The 24,671-nt window shown below is 42.9% G+C and overlaps 1 protein-coding gene across 2 annotated transcripts in view; it reads left to right on the top strand.

Annotated features, from left to right (window-relative positions):
* Positions 1-224: 224 nt before the first annotated feature.
* Positions 225-24,671, top strand: part of LOC139582757 (ras-related protein Rab-32-like) — a 34,736-nt gene continuing 10,289 nt past the window's right edge. Inside the window, exons 1-2 of one of the 2 annotated variants that reach the window (XM_071413067.1) lie at positions 225-611; positions 22,769-23,046. In XM_071413067.1, coding sequence (XP_071269168.1) covers positions 398-611; positions 22,769-23,046 — 492 coding nt within the window. In that variant the 5' untranslated portion in view covers positions 225-397. The remainder of the gene's footprint in view (positions 612-22,768; positions 23,047-24,671) is intronic. The other variant, XM_071413066.1, reaches the window with a different exon arrangement.

The raw sequence follows: 24,671 nt of genomic DNA, 5'->3' as shown, positions 1-24,671 counted from the left end.
TGTTTGGACGTTTTGATTACAGGTCAAATGTGCATGAACAGAAAACATAATATATTACGAGCAATTAGTGCGTTTGAGGAATCAGCATGAGCAGAGCCGCACAAAATAAAAATAAAAGTGAAAGTGCGTCTCTCTGTCAGACTCGCCATGGTTACCATGTAAACACTGGAGTAGAGAAAAAAAAGTTGAACCGAAAATAAACATTTCCGGGTCCTATGACTTATCAGGTGGTTTTGAGCAACTAGGAGGAGGGAAGTAGAGCGCTTTCTATTGTAGTTACCATATTTCCAAACAACACAGAAACAGAGAGGACAGTTTCATATTTTCCTCATCTAGTGAGAAAAAAAGGAAGTTGTTGAGTTTGAGAAAGTTGTCACTGTCACTCAGAGTTTACACCATGGCAGGCAGCTCGGTATCGGAGTGTAAGGAATACTTGTTCAAAGTCCTAGTCATCGGGGAGTTAGGTGTGGGGAAAACCAGCATCATCAAACGATATGTCCACCAGCTATTCTCCCAACACTACAGAGCGACTATTGGGGTAGATTTTGCACTCAAAGTGATCAACTGGGACAGCAAAACGTTGGTGCGGTTACAACTATGGGATATCGCAGGTAGGACATGGATGCACATTTTCATTCATCAATATTTGTTAGATTATGTTACAAAAATTTTAGAATTAAATGTTATGCACTGAAAAGTGATTGAGTGCAGTGACTGCGCACTTCTAAAGGGGAAGTTTTGTAAATCACAGGCGCTTGTGAAATCACGATGTTCACACAATCGCAATACGTGTATTTGTTTAACTTTTTACCTAAGTACGTAGGAGAACATTCAGATTGAATTTAAAATTCCTGTATAGACTGGTCTGTTTTGTCCCCCCCGTGGTATGATGATCAGGTTAGCGCATATAATTGACAACGGAATGTAGGTCATGGGCTGATCGCCTGAGTGCCCACCCAGTAGGAGAGAGGAATCCAACCTTTGCCAATTGGCATCATATTTCTACAGGTTGAGTAAGTTTCAGTTGGCCCAGTCCACATACAGAGTGAGAGAGAAACTTAAGAATAGCCTACAATCTAGTCTGTGGGGTGTTTTCCAAACTCAGTCATGCATGCCAGCACATTTTCTCTGTTCTCTTTCCAGTCTCTCTAACCCTCCATTCTTCTTTTGTCAACCTTATGAAAACCCATTTTGGAAACCTCATTCAGGATCTTAAAATTAAGATTATAAAATTAGATTGGGAGGCAGATTGCCACAGGCCACTTGAAACTGTTTACACTGTGTTTAAAAAGATCCTCATCACACTTTTGAGTTGTGACTCTGCAAACATTTACAATGGGTTTTGGTTCTATGACCTCAAGGCACTTCACTGCCATATGAGGCCTTACTTCTAGTGGGGGGCATTCGGTCAGGGATTCATGGGAAGAAATCATCATCATCCATCATCACAATAAATCAATTAGTTTGACTTAAAGGCCAACCTCGGCCTCCTACCGTGACCAATACACAGCTCACATGAACCTATATGTAATTATATTTCTTCTCACATATTTCTCCCCCCCAGTCCCAGATACAAAGACTCTTCCGAATTTACGGTAATGCAATCTGCCAACAGGACTCTCAATGAATGGATACATTTAGTATTGGCTTCCACTATGCGTCACATGTGAGTCATTTATTAGGCCAGGCAGGAATACAGGCAGCCATATGGGCACAGCTGACTCTGTTATACACCTAGCAGCTGAGAGAGAGGCTACAAGTTAATCATTAGCCAGCAGTCACGGTCAGGCCAGGAGTAAAAGCTCCGTGATTCAGTCTTAAAAAGGGGTGTGTGAGAGAGAGATAACGGGAGAGTGATCTATTGGTTTTATAGCCAATCATGAGGTTGTGGGATTGGGATCAGGACATGCACTATAGTCTATAACTGTCATGATTTGAATTTGTGAATTATGTTGTGACGGATGTGAAATTTATTATGAATGAGGTTGAATTTGAAACTAGATAGAGGACTAGGGAAAACCACTCTGAGAAGACAAGTCTGACATGTAGGGTGGCAGACTGACATGGACAGAGACAGACCAGACACAGTCTTCACAATAAAACAGCCTTCAACAGTCTTTGTGATCTCATCACACACTGGCAGCGCTATGAGACAGGTCGTCACAACCACCATCGTCTTTCACTAGCTCTGATAGGTGACACCATTGTCTCAAATCAGATGGCGTCACTCCTCCGTGACGCTGGTCCCTCAACTGATCTTTCTTCTAAGACTTTGAACTGACATTCAAATATTGAGCATCCACCATTAAAAAATTGCAAACATCGTTCCACATTGTTGATATCACTGCGCTCGTTTGAAATAGGCAGAATAACTAGCTTGCTAAATGATGTGATTTAATAGTTTGCAATTGTGAGAAAATAAAAACGAACGAGTGGCTATCTCCTGCACAAATTCTGTGCAGGGACGTTGGTCGCCAGTGCAGTGGCTTGATCAGCTGTGTAGCTAACTGTTGTAGCTAGCTAGCTTACTGACATAGATAGCTAGGTAGCTCTTCCTTCACTGACATAAAAAGCTTGCTTAGCCTGTTTAAATTACCCTGAAGTTGTAGACGTGCAGCCCATGCACAATTAAGAGGCACGGGCAGTTATCAGAAATCAGTCCGTAGATCAGCATGTTTCTCCACGATCGTATCGTTGGGTCAGCTGAGCACAGCAGTTGACTCGGGAGGCTACTGTAATGCCTCGTGGCAGAAGATCATCTGCTTCATGAAAACCACTAATAATGTAAGCATTAGCACTACTAGGTACAGTAGCTTGCTAGCTAGCTTTTGTTGGAAGATTCAACATTGTGTGTACAGCACTAAGTAGGTAGCTAGTTGGTCAGCAGCAGCATTTCAGTTAAAGATGATTTCAGTGACTGGCTCAGCTGTTAGACATGTTTATGCTAACTTCCGCACCCATAGTCAAACTTCAGAAATACTGCTATTTGAATCCTTAGCTAGATGTAAAATGGGGTGACACTTTCTCACCCAAAAAACATAATTATTGACATTTTTATTGTTTTAACATAGATTCATTCAAACAGTTTTGAGGCAGAAATCGGGTTCAGCAGACGATGTCACCTAGGTAATATTTTCTAATGTTATGGCAGCCCATTTTCGCCAGACTACTTTTTGTCTATCCCATTACCCTTTGCGAGATACGAGACAGTGCAGGCAGAATAGACGTGCTATCTGATGTAAGACAATGAGGTGACACAGAGAGAGAGTAGGACAGCGTGCAGATAACACCCATGTCGGTGGGTAGCTTGTACCAGGAAAGGCGGCCTGTCACAGCTTGACCGCAAAGGAGATTTGCGGGCAAAACACACACACACTTCCTCATTCATATTTACTGATTGTATCATTGCTAGAGACAAGCTGTGAGAGAGAACAAACTCACACCCACAGATATCACATCGGATGAGCTCTGAGGGGGATCACACACACACATACACAATTATATACATTATACACACCCTCCCGCACACAGACATATACACACCTATACACCAAGGCCTACTCTGGAGACATTGAGGATGACAATGAGTCAGAGAAGAGAAGGAATGAGGGAGTGAAATGGAGAGAAAGTGAGAGTTGTATTGCCATTTTTTTTACCTTTATTTAACTAGGCAAGTCAGTTAAGAACAAATTCTTATTTACAATGACGGCCTGAGAACAGTGGGTTAACTGTGTCATTAAGAACAGTCGTTAAGCCTTTTAATTGTGCAGAAAAAAGGGGTGGGCTTGTCCTCATGGCAACGATAAGGACCAACCAACGTCAAACCAACATCGTCTTTACTCTCCCATAATGATTACAATCTGGGATGGAATGATGGTAATCAGGGCCTAGTGGAAGATGGATGTACGTTGGAAGTCAGCGTGAAGCCAGGGCCTCGCCCGCCCCTGTGGCCCAGAATAGCTGCCCCTTCTCTGGGCTTGTCTGATCTTGGGGACAGGATAATTACAACCATGAGGTGATGGTGGTGAAGTAAATAAGCCAGCACCTTGTGCCAAGGATTTAGACATCCTGAGAGAAGGGCACCTCACTGGTTCACTAGAGGGGGGAGGTGAGGAAGGAAAAGCAGAATGGGTGAAAGGGAGGGAGGGGCAATTGTCCAACAAGGGTATTACCAGTATTGGATTATGTGGCAATGTTCATAGTCTTAATGACTGTAGAGAGTAATGCTTAGGTTTGCATGCTCCATAGTGGAATGTGACTGTGAGTCATGTGGTTTAGTTATGGTCTTTGTTTTACAGCTTCTCCTATGCAACTCACTCTGCATGTTGCAACTTCCTATTGGCCCTAGCTGTCTTGTAATAACCACCATATGTACAGTATCTCCGCCAGAGAAATGTTTGGCTGGCATTTGAATATAATTCTGTGGGGGTTGGTTCACAGCCCCGAGCCTCCAAACAACTAGAAAGGGTCTGTAATGGAAAGCAGCCATTTTATGGGCTCCTGACCAACTCTGCTGTTTTGTGTTTTTTTGCGCTAATCAAATTTTTGGGGGGGACATAATGTTTCCATCATGACCGAAAGAGCTTCTGGACATCAGAACAGCAATCACTAATCTTGATTTGGATGAAGATTTCTACTTCAACGAGTCGGAGGCGCACTTCATACTGCTCACCCCGGACCAGGCCCTAATCCCGTAGACTCAAAAAAATAATAATTGTTTAATAGGATAATCTCGAACGGAGCTCGTCCAGTTTGTTCTCCAGTGATTGTACGTTCGCCAATAGAACTGAGGGTAGAGGCGGTTTATGCACTCACCAACGTCGTTTCCTCAGCGTGGCCGCCATTCTCTTAACAGGACCTGAAGTACTGTAATATACTAGGTTTCTTGGAGTCGTGGCTGAACAAGGACATGGATAATAAACATCTAGGTGCTTTTTCTATGCATCGGCAGGACAGAACATCAGTGTCGGGTAAGCTCAAGGGGAAAGGTGTGCGTCTCTTTGTTAACAGTTGGCGCGCCATCTCTAATATTAAGGAAGTATCAAGGTTCTGCTCATCTGAGTTAGAATACCTCATAATAAGCTGTAGACCATTTTATTTACCAAAAGTGTTTTCATCTATATATTTTTTTGCTGTCTATTTACCACCACAAACTGATGCTGGCACTAAGACCGCACTCAATGAGCTGTATAGGGCCATAAGCCAACAAGTAAATGCTCACCCAGAAGCAGAAGCGCTGGTGATGGCCTGGTGATTTTAATGCAGGAAAACTGAAATCCGTTTTACCTCATTTCTAACAGCATGTCACCTGTGCAACTGGAGGCGAAATAAACTCTAGATAACTTTCAACCACACACAAACGCATACAAAGCCCTTCCTCGCCCTCCATTTGGCAAATCTGACCATAACTATATCCTTTTGATTCCTGCTTACACGCAAAAACTCACAGGAAGTACAGTTGAAGTCGGGGGTTTACATACACCTTAGCCAAATACATTTAAACTCAGTTTTTCACAATTCCTGACGTTTAATCCTAGTAAAAATTAAATTTCTTAGGTCAGTTAGGATCACCACTTTTATTTTAAGAATGTGAAATGTCAGAATAATAGTAGAGTGATTTATTTCAGCTTTTATTTCTTTCATCACATTCCCAGTAGGTCAGAAGTTTACATGCTACCAAATACTAATTGAGTGTATTGGCTTTAAATTGTTTAACTTGGGTCAAACGTTTCGGGTAGCCTTCCACAAGCTTCCCACAATAAGTTGGGTGAATTTTGGCCCATTCCTCCTGACAGAGCTGGTGTAACTGAGTCAGGTTCGTAGGCCTCATTGCTCGCACACGGTTTTTCAGTTCTGCCCACAAATTTTCTATAGGATTGAGGTCAGGGCTTTGTGATGGCCACTCCAATACCTTGACTTTGTTGTCCTTAAGCCATTTTGCCACAACTTTGGAAGTATGCTTGGGGTCATTGTCTATTTGGAAGACCCATTTGTGACCAAGCTTTAACTTCCTGACTGATGTTGCTTCAATATATCCACATAATTGTCCTCCCTCATGATGCCATCTATTTTGTGAAGTGCACCAGCCCCTCCTGCAGCAAAGCACTCCCACAACATGATGCTGCCACCCGCGTGCTTCACGGTTGGAATGGTGTTCTTCTGCTTGCAAGCATCCACCTTTTTCCTCCAAACATAACGATGGTCATTATGGCCAAACAGTTGTATTTTTGTTTCATCAGAATGCGTCTCCTTCCTGAGCGGTTTGACGGCTACGTAGTCCCATGGTGTTTATACTTGTGTATTATTGTTTGTACAGATGAGCATGGTACCTTCAGGCATTTCGAAATTGCTCCCAAGGATGAACCAGACTTGTGGAGGTCTACAATTTTTTTTCTGAGGTCTTGGCTGATTTATTTGGATTTTCCCATGATGTCAAGGAAAAAGGCACTGAGTTTGAAGGTAGGCCTTGAAATACATCCACAGGTACACCTCCAATTGACTCAAATGATGTCAGTTAGCCTATCAGAAGCTTCTAAAGTCATGACATCATTTTCAGGAATTTTCCAAGCTGTTTAAAGGCACAGTCAACTTAGTGTATGTAATCTTCTGACCCACTGGAATTGTTATACAGTGAGTTATAAGTGAAATAATCTGTCTGTAAGTAATTGTTGGAAAAATTACTTGTGTCATGCACAAAGTAGATGTCCTAACCGACTTGCCAAAACTATAGTTTGTAAACAAGAAATTTGTGGAGTGGTTGAAACACAAGTTTAATTGACTCTAACCTAAGTGTATGTAAACTTCCGACTTCAACTGTAGCTCCCAAAAAATGATCTGAGGGGAAAAAGTTGGTCACTCAACAACACATCCAATGACATGACACCATCCTAGCAGCTAGTTAGCTAATGTTAGGCTCTGTGTTTTTAGCTTGCTAAATAATTATATAAAATAATTTTAGCTTGCCTAGTTAATTATTTAACAAGGCAAGTCGGTTAAGAACAAATTCTTATTTACAATGAACAGTGGGTTAACTGCCTTGTTCAGGGGTAGAACGACAGATTTTTACCGTGTCAGCTCGTGGATTTGATCCAACAACCTTTCGGTTACTGGCCCAACGCTCTAACCACTAGGCTACAGCATTGCTGTATGGTGGACTCAATGTCTTGTACTGTAGTTGAGTAGCCAGCCTAGGCTACCGCTCAGTTGTCGCTGTAATAGGCCTACATGTTTCTCCTTTGCATGGTGTTTTGATGCAGGTTTAGTTTTTTTGTTATTAATTGTCAAGCAAACCGAAGCCAGACTGCAACATTTTAGTAGCCTAGCTAGGACTGTGGTATGTACACATTCCCTCTACTTCGCGCTGTAAACGGGACACATGAAAGCATCACAATTGAAGTTGAATTCACCACATCAGGCTGTAATTTCATAAACCTTTGACTAATTTATACTGGCTTGTGTGTCCTATTGCCCTTTAGTAGTAATTTACAATGCATTCAGAAATTATTCAGATTCCTAGATTTTTTTCCTTATTTTGTTACGTTATAGCCTTATTCTAAAATTGTGTAAATCGTTTTTTTCAATCTACACACAATACCCCATGATGACAAAGCAAGAACTGGTTTTAATTTATAAATAAAAAAACTGATGTCATGTTTACAACCTGTACCTTTGCACATTGACTCGGTTCGGTACCCCTTGTATATAGCCTCGTTATTTTGTGTTTTTATTTTATTTTCTACTTTTAGTTTATTTAGTAAATATTTTCTTAACTCTATTTCTTGAACTGCATTGTTGGGCTTGTAGGTAAGAACTTCACGGTAAGGTCTAGCTACACCTGTTGTATTTGGCACATGTGACATACAATTTGATTTTATTGCATTTTCTGTAGGCTACAGCAATGAGCTGTTGGAACCCGAAACTTGGCATGGACGTTTAGCCTACAACATGTTTAAACTGTAGAAGTTTCGGTCAGTGCTATTCGTGATGATATGATACAGTGCACTGGCTTGCTCATGTGTTTGTGGCTCTGGGAGGAGGGTTGTGTGTGCGTGTGGCAACGCACTGCCGTTGGTGTGCAGCATGTTGGCAGTGCTTGCTGTGACTGTAGTGCAACGCTGGCTGTATGGTAGGGGGCCAAAATGAATTGACAACCCAAATCATTGTGCGGGCCGGATAGAAATGTGTCACGCCTTGTGTTTGACACGTGCGCTAGACTATTACCCATGTTGTGACTGACTTGTGATCCTTGCCCTTGCTAGTTTGATTGTATTGACATTCCCAGCCTTAGTTACAGTTGTCCGTTTTTATTCTGAATATTGAGTCATTAAAACTGAAACAGTGCATCATCCTGAATGGGTGGAGGTAGCAAAAAGTGTACCAGGTCAGCTGTGATTTGCAACCTGATAGTAATATTTTTTGGACTATCAAGAAATGTATTGGTGAATTATATTAATCATGCATTGAACTACATCCATCTATTCTGCCAACAATGCCTTAGTGTACGTCATGGAATTTTGAGCTAAATATAACCTATTTTTATAAAGTTGGTTTTGAAGCATAAACTGGGAATTTGATGTTTTTTACTGATATTATGATTATCTGTTTGTTTCATATCTGCAAATATGTTAAAACGCTGTCATTTCCGCTATAAAATATATTAAATTACTGACATTGATGCTTGGAATTAACATTGTGTAAGTTCTATGAGAATGGTCTCATAGGATCTTAAGCAATGAATGCTATTTTATTTTGCTTGAGTTTTATTAATATCCATCATCTCGTAGAATTTCCCAAGCAATGCAGTTTCAGTTTTAATTCCTTAATGATATTCTCTCCTCGCTGTATGTTGACTTGGCATTCATTCCTTCACTTCAGCAAGTGATAAACATAGTGTGTGTGTGTGTGTGTTTTATTAGTAAATGGCAAAATGGCCGACCTGTCTTAACTCACTATTGTCATTACTGTCTCCAGCTTTAATGTAGCCTACACAGCGAGCCACTCATACCCTTTGCCTGTTGAATGCTAATTAAGTTAACATTACACACAGAATTTCTCTTACAGCACATGATTCTTATTTCTCCCCATAAGCTCACAGTGTTATTAGGGGGAATTTTGGGGAAAATTCAGAAGTGGAAACTTTCCGTGTGAATTAAAGGGAATATATGGGTATTACCTGGAATATATGGGAATTAACGGAAATATATGCAAATTAATATTAATACCATTTAAATGTAGATGCTTTTTGCAGTATATATATTTACCATATATGGAAAGAAACATAAACCTTTTACCTTATCATAAGTAGAAAATTGCAAATGATTAAATCCTTCCAATAGAAATAACTATTTAGTTACAAATTTAACATTAATTAAAAGAGTTGACTCTTTACATGGGATGATTTCACTGAACAACCAAAGAAAGGGTATATGGAAGGATCCCCAAGGATCCATCACATCTCCCAAAAACATTTTCAACACATTGGTAAAATGATAGTCTAGAAACTAAGGCTTTGGTTGTCTTCCTCTTAGGCTTCCATGTCTTCTCCCTGGCCCTCCTCAATGTCCACCTCTTGAACATCAGACTCTGAGGCCTCATCTTCACTGTCACTGTCCAACCTTGTTGAGGATGGCTCATTGTCAGGCTCTAAAAGCCTCAAGTTTGCCCAGATTTCCACCAATTTTTCAACCTTTGTATTGGTCATCCTGTTGCGTGCTTTGGTGTGTGTGTTCCCAAACAACCAGTTGCGCTCTGAGGCGGCTGATATTGGTGGGATTTGGAGGATGATGGAGGCAACAGGGGAAAGAGCCTCAGATCCACAAAGTCCCTTCCACCGGGTGGCTGATGAGATATGTTGGCACAACTGCCACATTGCATCTCCATCCCAAAGCTCTTGCTTGGAAGTGTACTTCGTCAGACTGCCAAGAACCTTGCCCTCATCCAGGCCAAGGTGGCGAGACGCAGTAGTGATGACACCATAGGCCTTGTTGATCTCTGCACCAGACAGGATGCTCTTGCCAGCATACTTGGGGTCCAACATGTATGCTGTGGTGTGTATGGGCTTCAGGCAGAAGTCTTCACGCTTTTTGATTTATTTCAGAACTGCAGTTTCCTCTGCTTGGAGCAACATTGAAGTGGGCAAGGTAGTACGGATTTCTTCTCTTAGGTCTGCAAACAGAGTCTGAACATCAGACAGGAAGGCATTGTCTCCCTCAATCCGTGCAATGGCTACTGCTATAGGTATTCATGATTTTCAGACTGCTTACCACTCTCTCCCAAAACACATCATCCAGGAGGATCCTCTTGATGGGGCTGTCCATATCGGCAGACTGTGATATGGATTTTTTTTTGGAGAGACTCCTTCCCCTCCAGGAGACTGTCAAACATGATGACAACACCACACCAACGGGTGTTGCTGGGCAGCTTCAATGTGGTGCTCTTATTTTTCTCACTTTGCTTGGTGAGGTAGATTGCTGCTATAACTTGATGACCCTTCACATACCTAACCATTTCCTTGGCTCTCTTGTAGAGTGTATCCATTGTTTTCAGTGCCATTATGTCCTTGAGGAGCAGATTCAATGCATGAGCAGCACAGCCAATGCATGTGAGGGTAGGACTCCTCCACTTTAGACCAAGCAGCCTTCATGTTCGCAGCATTGTCTGTCACCAGTGCAAATACCTTCTGTGGTCCAAGGTCATTGATGACTGCCTTCAGCTCATCTGCAATGTAGAGACCGGTGTGTCTGTTGTCCCTTGTGTCTGTGCTCTTGTAGAATACTGGTTGAGGGGTGGAGATGATGTAGTTAATTATTTCTTGCCCACGAACATACAACCACCCATCAGAGATGATTGCAATACAGTCTGCTTTCTCTATGATTTGCTTGACCTTCACTTGAACTCTGCATCCAGCAAATGAGTAGCTAAAGCATGTCTGGTTGGAGGGGTGTATGCTGGGCGAAGAACATTCAGAAATCTCTTCCAATACTCATTGCCTGTGAGCATCAGGGTTGAGCCAGTTGCATACGCAGCTCGAGCAAGTCATTCTTCAGCATTTCTCTGACTATGTTCCTCCATTGAGTCAAAAACACTTCTGATTACAGGAGGACCATGAGCTGTTTCTATCGATAAGGTGTCTTATTCATCATTTTCACCTCCAATAGAAGTAGAGGGACTTTTGTCAGAGGTTGCTTGTTGTGAGGGCGGAGGGAACTTGATGCCTTGGCCAGATGATTCTGCATCTTTGTTGCATTCTTCACATTATTTGGCACAGTATTTGCAAATGTACACAGCTTTTACTTCAACATTAGCTGCAGTGAGATGTCTCCACACATCAGATAGTGCCCGTGGCATTTTCCTGTAAAGATTAGAAAAATTAGTAAAGTTAGAAAATATTTAAACACACTTTGCTGTAGGCTACTATTTACTAAAATAAAATGTATGTCATATAAAATATATTCACCCTACCCAGTATTGTAATCAGAATTTACCAGAAAGCATGTAGTTCTTGGCTCAGACAGTGTAGTAGTGTGGGTTCAATAGCATCTCATTAGTGTGCAAGATCTTGAGAATCAGCTGTAGGTGTGATGGAAGAATACACTGTGCATGCAGGGTTGCAATTCCATCGAATTAGGGATAATTTAACTAAAATATGCCACAAGACCTAGAATTGCCTTATGTGTATCCCACAAAAAAGGTTCACTGTAATAAGCTAACGTTTGAATTTAAGCAAAATTCCCCAAATTCCCAGGCTCAAATTCCCATGGAAAAGTTACCGGAAAGTTTCCGGCCCTTTGCAACCCTAAGTGTTATCCTGTTCTACCTTAACAATGTTGAATTGCTGCCTACATCGAAGTAATGCCATTGGGGATTAGAGCTATTTACAAGACTGCCTTGGAGGTTGCAGTATAATAGATAGATAGCAAGTCGTCTATTGTCTAACCATTGAACCTCATCCTGCCTCTAATGGCCTAACACCTCAGCACAAACTAAAATCATCACTATGTTGTGTGTGTTGGATTTATTGAACGCTTTAATCAATCTCTATGAAGCGTTTTGACTCTTCCCCCCCCCCCCCCTGGGAAGGTGAGGGCTACTAGTCTGGCTAGCACTTAACTAGAAGTCCTCCTGACTTCAGAGTTTTGAAAGGCTGTTTTGATGTCAGCATGATGCATTGATAATGAAAGGGGGTTGTGATTTTACATGATGGTTCTCCTTTGTGTCTTTCTCAATCAAACACCCACAGGCACAGCCACATACAGCCTCCAAGTGCTGCCCCCTTCCATTACAACGGTTGGATTTTCAATTCCAAGCAACGAGAGGTCTCAATCCGAGAAAAATGTTTGAGAGAACCAATCAATGCGTCCGCTCAATTTCTGCACAAATATTGCGTTAACAAACATCCTTCTGTCCAGACCAGTGAGTCACAGCTCTTCCTCGCTGTGTGGTCACATGGGTTGTGTCAGCAAGGCTAGAGGGCTACTCCAGCGGAAAAGCAACGGTTACATATCGAACACACCATCGGAGTGGCACTGAATATTGAGCCAGGTGTTGAAGGAAAAAAGTGACATTTCCTTCTGACATCGTCTTCCCCTAAGCTTCTTACCTCATTTTACGATTGCATTGAAGAAATCAATTTCCAATGGCTTTCAATAAAGTGAAGCTTATTAAGTCGGCTCCAGGTTGATTCCATGCCAGCATGACACCTTCAGTGTGTAGATACAAACCTTTTTCAGTAATATTTGTCAAATACAAAATAGTTTTTAGTGAGCACTAGTTGCGCAATATACTTATGTCATGCAATAAAATGCAAATTAATTACTTAAAAATCATACAATGTGATTTTCTGGATTTTTGTTTTAGATTCCGTCTCTCACAGTTGAAGTGTACCTATGATAAAAATTACAGACCTCTACATGCTTTGTAAGTAGGAAAACCTGCAAAATCGGCAGTGTATCAAATACTTCTTCTCCCCACTGTATATATATATATATATATATATAATTTGAAGACACAAGGCTTCCGTGGTTGGAGAGGAAGAATTTGAGGGCCTCCATCATTCGTAACATCTGCTCACCTGACTTAGAATTCCTCATAATCAAATGTCGACCGCATTATCTACCAAGGGAATTCTCTTCGATTATAATCACAGCCGTATATATTCCCCCCCAAGCAGACACATCGATGGCACTGAACAAACTTTATTTGACTCTGTAAACTGGAAACCACATATCCTGAGGTTGCATTCATTGTAGCTGGATTTTAACAAGGCTAATCTGAAAACAAGACTCCCTAAATTCTATCAGCATATCGATTGCGCAACCAGGGCTGGGAAAACCCTGGATCATTGTTATTCTAACTTCCGCAACGCATATAAGGCCCTCCCCCGCCCTCCTTTCAGAAAAGCTGACCACGACTCCATTTTGTTGCTTCCAGCCTACAGACAGAAACTAAAACAAGAAGCTCCCGCGCTCAGGTCTGTTCAACGCTGGTCCGACCAATCTGATTCCACGCTTCAAGACTGCTTCGATCACGTGGATTGGGATATGTTCCGCATGGCGTCCAACAACAACATTGACGAATACGCTGATTCGGTGAGCGAGTTCATTAGAAAATGCATCGGCGATGTCGTACCCACAACAACTATTAAAACATTCCCAAACCAGAACATGGATTGATGGCAGCATTCGCGCGAAACTGAAAGCGCGAACCACTGCTTTTAACCAGGGCAAGGTGACCGGAAACATGACTGAATATAAACAGTGTAGCTATTCCCTCCAAGGCAATCAAACAAGCTAAGCGTCAGTATAGAGACAAAGTAGAGTTGCAATTCAACGGCTCAGACACAAGAGGTATGTGGCAGGGTCTACAGTCAATCACGGATTACAAAAAGAAAACCAGCCCCGTCGCGGACCAGGATGTCTTGCTCCCAGACAGACTAAATAACTTCTTTGCTCGCTTTGAGGACAATACAGTGCCACTGACACGGCCCGCTACCAAAACCTGCGGACTCTCCTTCACTGCAGCCGACGTGAGTAAAACATTTAAACGTGTTAACCCTCGCAATGCTGCAGGCCCAGACGGCATCCCCAGCCGTGTCCTCAGAGCATGCGCAGACCAGCTGGCTGGTGTGTTTACGGACATATTCAATCAATCCTTATCCCAGTCTGCTGTTCCCACATGCTTCAAGAGGGCCACCATTGTTCCTGTTCCCAAGAAAGCTAAGGTAACTGAGCTAAACGACTACCGCCCCGTAGCACTCACTTCCGTCATCATGAAGTGCTTTGAGAGACTAGTCAAGGACCATATCCCCTCCACCCTACCTGACACCCTAGACCCACTCCAATTTGCTTACCGCCCCAATTTGTCCACAGACGACGTAATCGCAACCACACTGCACACTGCCCTAACCCATCTGGACAAGAGGAATACCTATGTGAGAATGCTGTTAATCGACTACAGCTCAGCATTTAACACCATTGTACCCTCCAAACTCGTCATCAAGCTCGAGACCCTGGGTCTCGACCCCGCCCTGTGCAACTGGGTACTGGACTTCCTGACGGGCCGCCCCCAGGTGGTGAGGGTAGGTAACAACATCTCCACCCTGCTGATCCTCAACACTGGGGCCCCACAAGGGTGCGTTCTGAGCCCTCTCCTGTACTCCCTGTTCACCCACGACTGCGTGGCCATGCACGCCTCCAACTCAATCATCAAGTTTGCGGACGACACTACAGTGGTAGGCTTGATTACCAACAACAATGAGACGGCCTACAGGGAGGAGGTGAGGGCCCTCGGAGTGTGGTGTCAGGAAAATAACCTCACACTCAACGTCAACAAAACAAAGGAGATGATTGTGGACTTCAGGAAACAGCAGAGGGAGCACCCCCCTATCCACATCGATGGGACAGTAGTGGAGAGGGTAGTAAGTTTTAAGTTAATCTGCGTACACATCACGGACAAACTGAATTGGTCCACCCACACAGACAGCGTTGTGAAGAAGGCACAGCAGCACCTCTTCAACCTCAGGAGGCTGAAGAAATTCGGCTTGTCACCAAAAGCACTCACAAACTTCTACAGATGCGATACAATCGAGAGCATCCTGTCGGGCTGTATCACCGCCTGGTACGGCAACTGCTCCGCCCACAACCGTAAGGCTCTCCAGAGGGTAGTGAGGTCTGCACAACGCATCACCGGGGGCAAACTACCTGCCCTCCAGGACACCTACACCACCCGTTGTCACAGGAAGGCCATAAAGATCATCAAGGACAACAACCACCCGAGCCACTGCCTGTTCACCTCGCTATCATCCAGAAGGCGAGGTCAGTACAGGTGCATCAAAGCAGGGACCGAGAGACTGAAAAACAGCTTCTATCTCAAGGCCATCAGACTGTTAAACAGCCACCACTAACATTGAGTGGCTGCTGCCAACATACTGACTCAACTCCAGCTCACTTTAATAATGGAAATTGATGGAAATTGATCAAAAATGTATCACTAGCCACTTTAAACAATGCCACTTAATATAATGTATATGCATATACTGTACTCTATCATCTACTGCATCTTGCCATCTTTATGTAATACATGTATCACTAGCCACTTTAAACTATGCACTTTTATGTTTACATACCCTACATTACTCATCTCATATGTATATACTGTACTCGATACCATCTACTGCATCTTGCCTATGCCGTTCTGTGCCATCACTCATTCATATATCTTTATGTACATATTCTTTATCCCTTTACACTTGTGTGTATAAGGTACTAGTTGTGGAATTGTTAGGTTAGATTACTCGTTGGTTATTACTGCATTGTCGGAACTAGAAGCACAAGCATTTCGCAACACTCACATTAACATCTGCTAACCATGTGTATGTGACAAATAAAATGTTATTTTATTTGTATAATGATGAGACACAGAATGACTGGCAAATTTCCTTCATTAATAACTGGTATAACTGGTGTCTTTTTTTAACAGGATGGCAACTGCATGTTGGCAGGATGTTAAACATGCTTTTTACATTTGTATCACAATTTCTTTTTTTTGAAAATCATTCAAGTTTGTCTGACGACACACTGAATTCTTCCACTGCTCCATCTACCGCTACATCTGCCATCATTGAAGTCGTTTGTGTTGACGAGGGGCGTTGTACAAAACAGTCATCAGCGATTGAATCGTCTAACCAATCTGAGTATCAGAATTTTCTAAACGTCGCTTTACTTACGTGTGTTCTGGCTCTGGTCCAACCCATCAGTTTCTGGGACCAATCAGACAATCCATTTTCCCATTCACTGTTTTGGTGGTGCTCATAAAATGTATCAGAACTTTAAAAGTAGCAGAGAGCTCACTGTAGTCTGACTACAGTGAATAGAGAGACAAGGCCATGTGCAGGGAACATTTCATAACATCTTAATTGACTTTTGCACAGTGGTGAAAAGAGGAAGAACAATGAAAAGGAGAGTTTCACTGCTTTGTTGTCACTCACAACCTGGAAACAGGTTCACATACTATACATACCAAACTTAGAAAGTTATGTTTTTGCGAAAACAGACTTCTAAAGTTCGGTATGTACAGTATGTGAACCTGTTTCGAGGTTGGGAGTGAAAACCACATCAAATCAAATCAAAATGTTTTGTCACATGCGCCGAATACAACGTGCTCTTCCCAATAATGCAGAGGACAAAAAATAGTAACTCAGAGGAAAAGCATACACAAGAATGGGGCTATACAGGGTGTAGCAGTACCAGATCAATGTGCAGGGGTATGAGGTGTAGCAGTACCAGATCAATGTGCAGGGGTATGAGGTGTAGCAGTACCAGATCAATGTGCAGGGGTATGAGGTGTAGCAGTACCAGATCAATGTGCAGGGGTATGAGGTGTAGCAGTACCAGATCAATGTGCAGGGGTATGAGGTGTAGCAGTACCAGATCAATGTGCAGGGGTATGAGGTGTAGCAGTACCAGATCAATGTGCAGGGGTATGAGGTGTAGCAGTACCAGATCAATATGCAGGGGTAAGAGGTGTAGGTAGTACCAGATCAATGTGCAGGGGTATGAGGTGTAGGTAGTACCAGATCAATGTGCAGGGGTATGAGGTGTAGCAGTACCAGATCAATGTGCAATGGTATGAGGTGTAGCAGTACCAGATCAATGTGCAGGGGTATGAGGTGTAGCAGTACCAGATCAATGTGCAGGGGTATGAGGTGTAGCAGTACCAGATCAATGTGCAGTGGTATGAGGTGTAGCAGTACCAGATCAATGTGCAGGGGTATGAGGTGTAGCAGTACCAGATCAATGTGCAGGGGTATGAGGTGTAGCAGTACCATATCAATGTGCAGGGGTATGAGGTGTAGCAGTACCAGATCAATGTGCAGGGGTATGAGGTGTAGCAGTACCAGATCAATGTGCAGGGGTATGAGGTGTAGCAGTACCAGATCAATGTGCAGGGGTATGAGGTGTAGCAGTACCAGATCAATGTGCAGGGGTATGAGGTGTAGCAGTACCAGATCAATGTGCAGGGGTATGAGGTGTAGCAGTACCAGATCAATGTGCAGGGGTATGAGGTGTAGCAGTACCTGATCAATGTGCAGGGGTATGAGGTGTAGCAGTACCAGATCAATGTGCAGGGGTATGAGGTGTAGCAGTACCAGATCAATGTGCAGGGGTATGAGGTGTAGCAGTACCAGATCAATGTGCAGGGGTATGAGGTGTAGCAGTACCAGATCAATGTGCAGGGGTATGAGGTGTAGCAGTACCAGATCAATGTGCAGGGGTATGAGGTGTAGCAGTACCAGATCAATGTGCAGGGGTATGAGGTGTAGCAGTACCAGATCAATGTGCAGGGGTATGAGGTGTAGCAGTACCAGATCAATGTGCAGGGGTATGAGGTGTAGCAGTACCAGATCAATGTGCAGGGGTATGAGGTGTAGCAGTACCAGATCAATGTGCAGGGGTATGAGGTGTAGCAGTACCAGATCAATGTGCAGGGGTATGAGGTGTAGCAGTACCAGATCAATGTGCAGGGGTATGAGGTGTAGCAGTACCAGATCAATGTGCAGGGGTATGAGGTGTAGCAGTACCAGATCAATGTGCAGGGGTATGAGGTGTAGGTAGTACCAGATCAATGTGCAGGGGTATGAGGTGTAGGTAGTACCAGATCAATGTGCAGGGGTATGAGGTGTAGGTAGTACCAGATCAATGTGCAGGGGTATGAGGTGTAGGTAGTACCAGATCAATGTGCAGGGGTATGAGGTGTAGCAGTACCAGATCAATGTGCAGGGGTATGAGGTGTAGCAGTACCAGATCAATGTGCAGGGGTATGAGGTGTAGCAGTACCAGATCAATGTGCAGGGGTATGAGGTGTAGCAGTACCAGATCAATGTGCAGGGGTATGAGGTGTAGCAGTACCAGATCAATGTGCAGGGGTATGAGGTATTGGCGGGGTAAAGTGACTAGGCATCAGGACAGGTAATAATAAGAGAGTAGCCTTCAGAAGCTTCTCAATGTACCAATCCTCTCTCGTCTCTCATCAACAAATAGCTGACATTTTGAATATATTAGAGTACTTCTGTCAATATTTGACTCTATTGACTACCCAGACTACAAGTTCATTCCATTCACACTGAAAAGTATTTTTTCCTTCGAGGTCGGACTGAGCCTGTGCCTTAAGTGTGTGTGGAGCCTGTCGAATAAAAGCCGATAAATGGTAACACTTTATTTTAAGGGTACCTAATTAACAATTTATAAGGCATATATAAATGGTGTATTCACCGTTTATTAATCAGTACTCCCACAAACAATTTACTAATCATTTAAGTATTTTTGCAGTCCCTAATCTAAAGTGAGTGCTTTATACTTTATAAATACTTTATAAATGTTTTGATTAACCAGTGTGATTTCTCACAAAAGGATGGGCATGTCATTGGGATACATTCCTGCAGTATCTGTATATACATGGGTGACTAACTAGCTTACTGACATTTTACAAATGTGGGAGTAATGATTAATAAATGGTGAACACAATTTATAAATGTGTTTATAAATGGTTTATTAGGTACCAGGGGTGTCATGCACCCCAAAAATCTGAGGGGGCACAAAGTATGTGAGGATGGCTGGGGGGTGGTTCGACAAGGGGCTAGGTCTGGAAGTTGTAGGAATTTAGCATTTTTCGAACACCTGAAACACATTTTTACTGCAATCTAGAGACATAATCATCGTGCTTAATTCTATGTAAAAAAATGTTTTATTTTTCTGCATATCTAAGCATACCTCTTGAGCCGTCTGTATCCACCTGACGTGTGTGTGTGTGTGTGTGTGTGTGTGTGTGTGTGTGTGTGTGTGTGTGTGTGTGTGTGTAATATATATATTTTTTTAACTGAATCTGCTTCTCTGAATCTGGGTAAAAGATTGAAAGGAATGTGAGTCTTATTTAGTAATTGCTTTCTTTTCTAAAGTCGTTGCCAGCAGGCATGCCAGCTAAAATAGTTAGACAGGCTAGCTACTCTAACTTGATTGATAGCCTGAAATGGCTTCTTGGTAGCTAGTTATGAGGTTGGTACATTGGGAGTCTCTGGGCAAGCTAAAGCCAACTTCATAAAATGGCTAGGTGGCTAGTGGTATTACAGAGAAACAACAATTTATTTACAAAAAAAGTATATTTATTTTATAAAGGACATCTGAGGGCTTGACACCTGTGTTAGTTACCCTTTAAAATAAAGTGATACCCAAGAAATATGCTCAGAAAACGTTTAATAAAGTGAGGTTATTTTTTTCTGTGTTTTTTATTTCTGTATTCCTCTTCTAAGATTTCTTCTCTTGGATCTCTGGGCACCAAAAGGCCTGGAAATGAAAGCCTTTATTTCAATCCATCATCTCGCCTTCCCACTGTGCCGTGTCCCCAGTGAATTCACCTGGGGTTAAACCGACTAAATTTAGACCGTCAATTATGAGCAATTACTGAGCAGGCCTGTAGGCCCCTCAGTGTATTGACTCCCTCATTCACACCCGCACTGCGACACGCCACTCAGTTTCCATACGTAGCTGGGTAAGTACCTGTAATGAAGTGAAACTGCAGGGGGAGAAACTGCCGTCACGGTTCCTGAAACAGCTCTCTTTATTCAGTGTTTAACTTGGATGCAGTGGAGACTAGTGCTGTGCAGTGAGGTGAGCTACTCCTCATTCTTTAATTGGATTGTGTGCTGCAGCAGCAGCAATGTCCATTTCTGTTGTAACTTACATGTGTTCAGACAGTGCAACCATTTTTAAACACTGCCATGGCATTATCCTTCTAATTTCATGTCCACATTCCAACACAAAGTTATTTCTTGGATGGTAATTTTAGAATTAGGTGAGTAGGTAACCATGAGTCATGCAACCCCTTAAAATATCTTGGCATTGGCCACCTGCTCTCAGAGCTGGTACATACTCGTTTATTGTTTGTGGAACTGGCAATTTGACCATAAATCAATCATTCACCAGGCTCAGTTAGATGTATCAAAACCAACTGAGCTGTTGCCATATTAGCATAGCAGCCTGCCAGATCTCTTCTATAACATAACATGGGTGCTCTGTCATGTTCTAATGAGACTCTTCTGTCATAGTGAAAGGGTAAAGAACCCAGAGTGATCTCATTAGAATAGATAATCTCTGTCTGTCTCCTCTCTCTCTGCCTGTCTCTACATCTGTGCCCACATGGTTTTAAACATCCATACAGACACTTGGACATGGTTTTAAACATCAGTACAGACACTTGGACATGGTTGTAAACATCCCTACAGACATGTGGACATGGAACTGAGAGCCTTCTAGCATTCTAAAAATGATTCCTGAACATTCTGGGATGCTTGAACAGAACACCCCAGAACAATCTGAAGTCTTGTATGTTCCATTCCGACTAAGTATTCTGCTGAGAGACGGCAGAGGTGTGGATTCGCAAGAGCTCAGATATGGGAGGATGATCACAGCTCTGTCTGTTCCACTTTATTCCTCTCTTTTTGGACTGTGTCTGTGAGGCAGTGGGGCAGGCAGCAGTGTTCAGGGTTCAGTGGAGTGCAGAAGCTCTTTCATCCCCTGATATGGCTGTCAGTCTCACACACAACCTGCCTGACACAACTGTAGGAAGCCTTATGATCTGCAAATGACGTAACATGTAGAAGAGGGCTGGATCAGAGAGAGAGAGAGAATTGCTGCATGGGTGTGATCCTGGACCCCAAACAGGTAAAGCAGAGGTAAAGTTCCCATTAATCCCCCGACCAAAGATTCACCTTTAATTGAGGTATGCCTCAGTGAACAATCACTCACAGGTTGATTGATTTCAGCAGTCTTGAAGGTTCTATAAATTCTTGTCCTGGAAATAGTTTGTGGAAGATGGGACTCCACCTCAAATCTGTTTGCTCTAAAGGTTTTGTCCAGTGCTCATTAATGTAATTTGACGGAACTTTGTGAGAAATCCCAAAAATTGTTAGGGTAAATTTTGTTGCAATATCCCAAACAAATTGCCACATATACAATAGAGGAAATGCTTGAAAGCATAATATCAATTTTATTGTACTTGTCATCTGACACACATAGAACTGAACAAACTACAAATTAAGGTATACATAGAAATGAAGTGAGAAACCGAAGGGTATGATTTAGATAGGAGAATCATCCTCATATTATTGACATGGAGCATGGGTGGGTTGTACTCAACTAAAGCTTGCAGATCGAAATCCTATGCATGCAAATTGTTAATCAATGCCGCAGGCTTTTGGCCATTCATTATCAGTGTTTGCATTTTCACTCCTTTCTGAGATTAATAGCTAATACACAGACTGATAATATGGCTATGGAATAATAGTCTTGCCATCGTTGTGACTGTATTATGAGTAGTGCCTTGCTTAGATTGATAGTGACACCCAGGATCCTGGTGGTAATTCCCCTTGCTTTCACTTTGTAAAGCATCATTCCAGATTTTTCCCAGTAAGACTGGGGAGAATGGGTTCATTATCGAGGAGGCAGATTTCTTCCTTGGCTTGAGTCTTTGGATTAGAGTCATGACAAATTAGAAAATGTGGGTCAAGATCCGTTTTTGTCATTTGGTGGGGAAGGGGAACCAAAATGAAGGCAAAACACTACTCTCACACAGCACTTTAGAGCAGGAGAATAAAATATGTTCGTCTTCTGAATGCAGCCTCAAGATAACACATTTATTTTACCTGAGACAGACTTACCTTCCTCTGTCATCTGATGAAACACTGGCTAATCCTCACTCAGTTTTATATCCATGTCTAAAACATGTACATATTCCTGGTAAACTGGGCTAATTCTCCCCAAACTGGCACCTTTAAATGTCTCAAATGGGAGTGTGGTGAGTGATTTAGTGGAGTAATCGATCTCACAAGTGGTCATTGTTGTGCTGTACTCACTGCGCTGGGTAATGGGGCTTGTGGAATGTCCTGTCACAGGCCTATCTGTGTGTGTACAGAAGGAACAGACCCTGCTTTGCTGTCTCATTAGCAACACTCAAAGGCTAAGTCGCTTCCAACCCTCTATAGGCCTGCTCCTGTGTTTTGTACATTCAGATGTCTTGTTTTTCCTTGACCCCTTTCTGATGTCCTCTTATGGGCTGTAACATAATCTCTGCATCTGGTAACCCATTGAGCATTTGACCCAACAGCCTTTTGTTTACTAACTAGTCCATCTCCTTAGTTACTTTGACGCAGGCCTACTAGGTTTAATTGTGTACTGTACCATTGAGTTACTGATTGTGTTGCTTCTCTGTCCCCATGCAGGTCAGGAGCGATTTGGGAACATGACACGGGTGTACTACAAGGAGGCGGTGGGGGCATTTGTGGTGTTTGATGTGACGAGGGGCTCCACGTTTGAGGCCGTGTCCAAATGGAAACACGATTTGGACAGCAAGGTGAAACTGGCCAATGGGAGCCCTATCCCCTCGGTGCTGCTGGCCAATAAGTGTGACCAGAAAAATGAGACCTCCAACAACACTTCCCTCATGGACAACTTCTGTAAAGAGACTGGCTTTCTGGGCTGGTTCGAGACCTCGGCCAAGGCAAGACACACACACACACACACACACACACACACACACACACACACACACAAATATGCCTACACCATAAGACTATAACACAGTGGTGGCTGGTGGTACTTTAAATGGGGAGGACAGGCTCATAGTAATGGCTGGAATGGTTTCAAACACATCAAACACCTGGTTTCCATTTGTTTGATACTATTACATTCACTCCATTCCAGACATTTATTATGAGCTGTCCTCCCCTCACTAGCCTCCTCTGCTATAACACTGTGCTTTTGTTGCCATTAGATCTCCCCTAATCAGGAAGCATTAACTACAGTGATAGTACTACAAATACTATTATAGCTAGTGTGTGCATTAGGCTTTTTTTATCAGCTTGAATGGAAGGTAAATGTAGGTCTTTGTTTCCAAGGTTGTTTCCTAATGTTTTACAGGTTGCTTTTCAGTAAAAAAGAAAGAAAGTTGATTGTCAAATAAAGTCTTATTGGTCACATGCTCCGGTACCACTTACCTTAGAAATAAATATAGAAAATATTTACTAAATAAACTAAAGTAAAAAAAAAAAAAAAAAAAGTAACAAGAAAATGACATAACAATAACGAGGCTATATACAGAAGGTACCGGTACCGAGTCAATGTGCAGGGGTACAGGTTAGTCAAGGTCATTTGTAAAGTGACTATTTATAGATAATAAACAGCGCGTAGTAGCAGTGTAAAAACAAAGGGGGGGGGGTCAATGTAAATAGTCCAGGTCGCCATTTGATTCATTGTTCACAGTCTTATGGCTTGTGGGTAGAAGCTGTTAAGAAGCCTTTTGGTCCTAGGCGCCCCGGTACCACTTGCCGTGCGGTAGCAGAGAGAACAGTCTATGACTTGGGTTACTGGAGACTGACAAATGTTGGGCCTTCCTCTGACCATGCCTAGTATATAGGTCCTGGATGTCAGGAAGCTTGACCCCAGTGATGTACTGGGCTGTACGTACTACCCTCTGTAGCACCTTACAGTCAGATGCCAAGCAGTTTCCATACCAGGCGGTGATGCAATCAGTCAGGATGCTCTCGATGGTGCAGCTGTAGAACTTTTTGAGGATCTGGGAACCCATGCCAAATCTTTTCAGTCTCCTGAGGCGGAAAAGGTGTTGTCGTGCCCTCTTCACAACTGTCTTGGTGTGTTTGGACCATGATAGTTCGTTGGTGATGTGGACACCAAGGAACTTGAAACTCTCGACCCGCTCCACTTCAGCCCCGTCTATGTTAATTGGGGTGTATTTGGCCCTCCTTTTCCTATAGTCCACGATCAGCTCCTTTGTCTTGCTCACATTGAGGGAGAGGTTGTTTTCACCTCCTCCCTATAGGCTGTCTCATCATTGTCGGTGATCAGGCCTACCACTGTTTTGTCGCTAGGAAACTTAATGATGGTGTTGGAGTTGTGCTTGGCCACGCAGTCGTGGATTAACAGGGAGTACAGGAGGGGACTAAGCACCCACCCCTGAGGAGCCCAAGTGTTGAGGATCAGCGTGGCAGATGTGTTGTTTTCTACCCTTACCACCTGGGGGCTGTCCGTCAGGAAGTTCAGGATCCAGTTGCAGAGGGAGGGGTTTAGTCCCAGGGTCCTTAGCTTAGTGATGAGCTTCGTGGGCAC

The sequence above is a fragment of the Salvelinus alpinus genome, chromosome 8 (assembly GCF_045679555.1).
Source record: "Salvelinus alpinus chromosome 8, SLU_Salpinus.1, whole genome shotgun sequence".
NCBI lineage: Eukaryota > Metazoa > Chordata > Actinopteri > Salmoniformes > Salmonidae > Salvelinus > Salvelinus alpinus.
The sequence above is the reverse complement of the archived record's forward strand: the minus strand, read 5'-3'. Positions and strand labels throughout refer to the sequence as shown.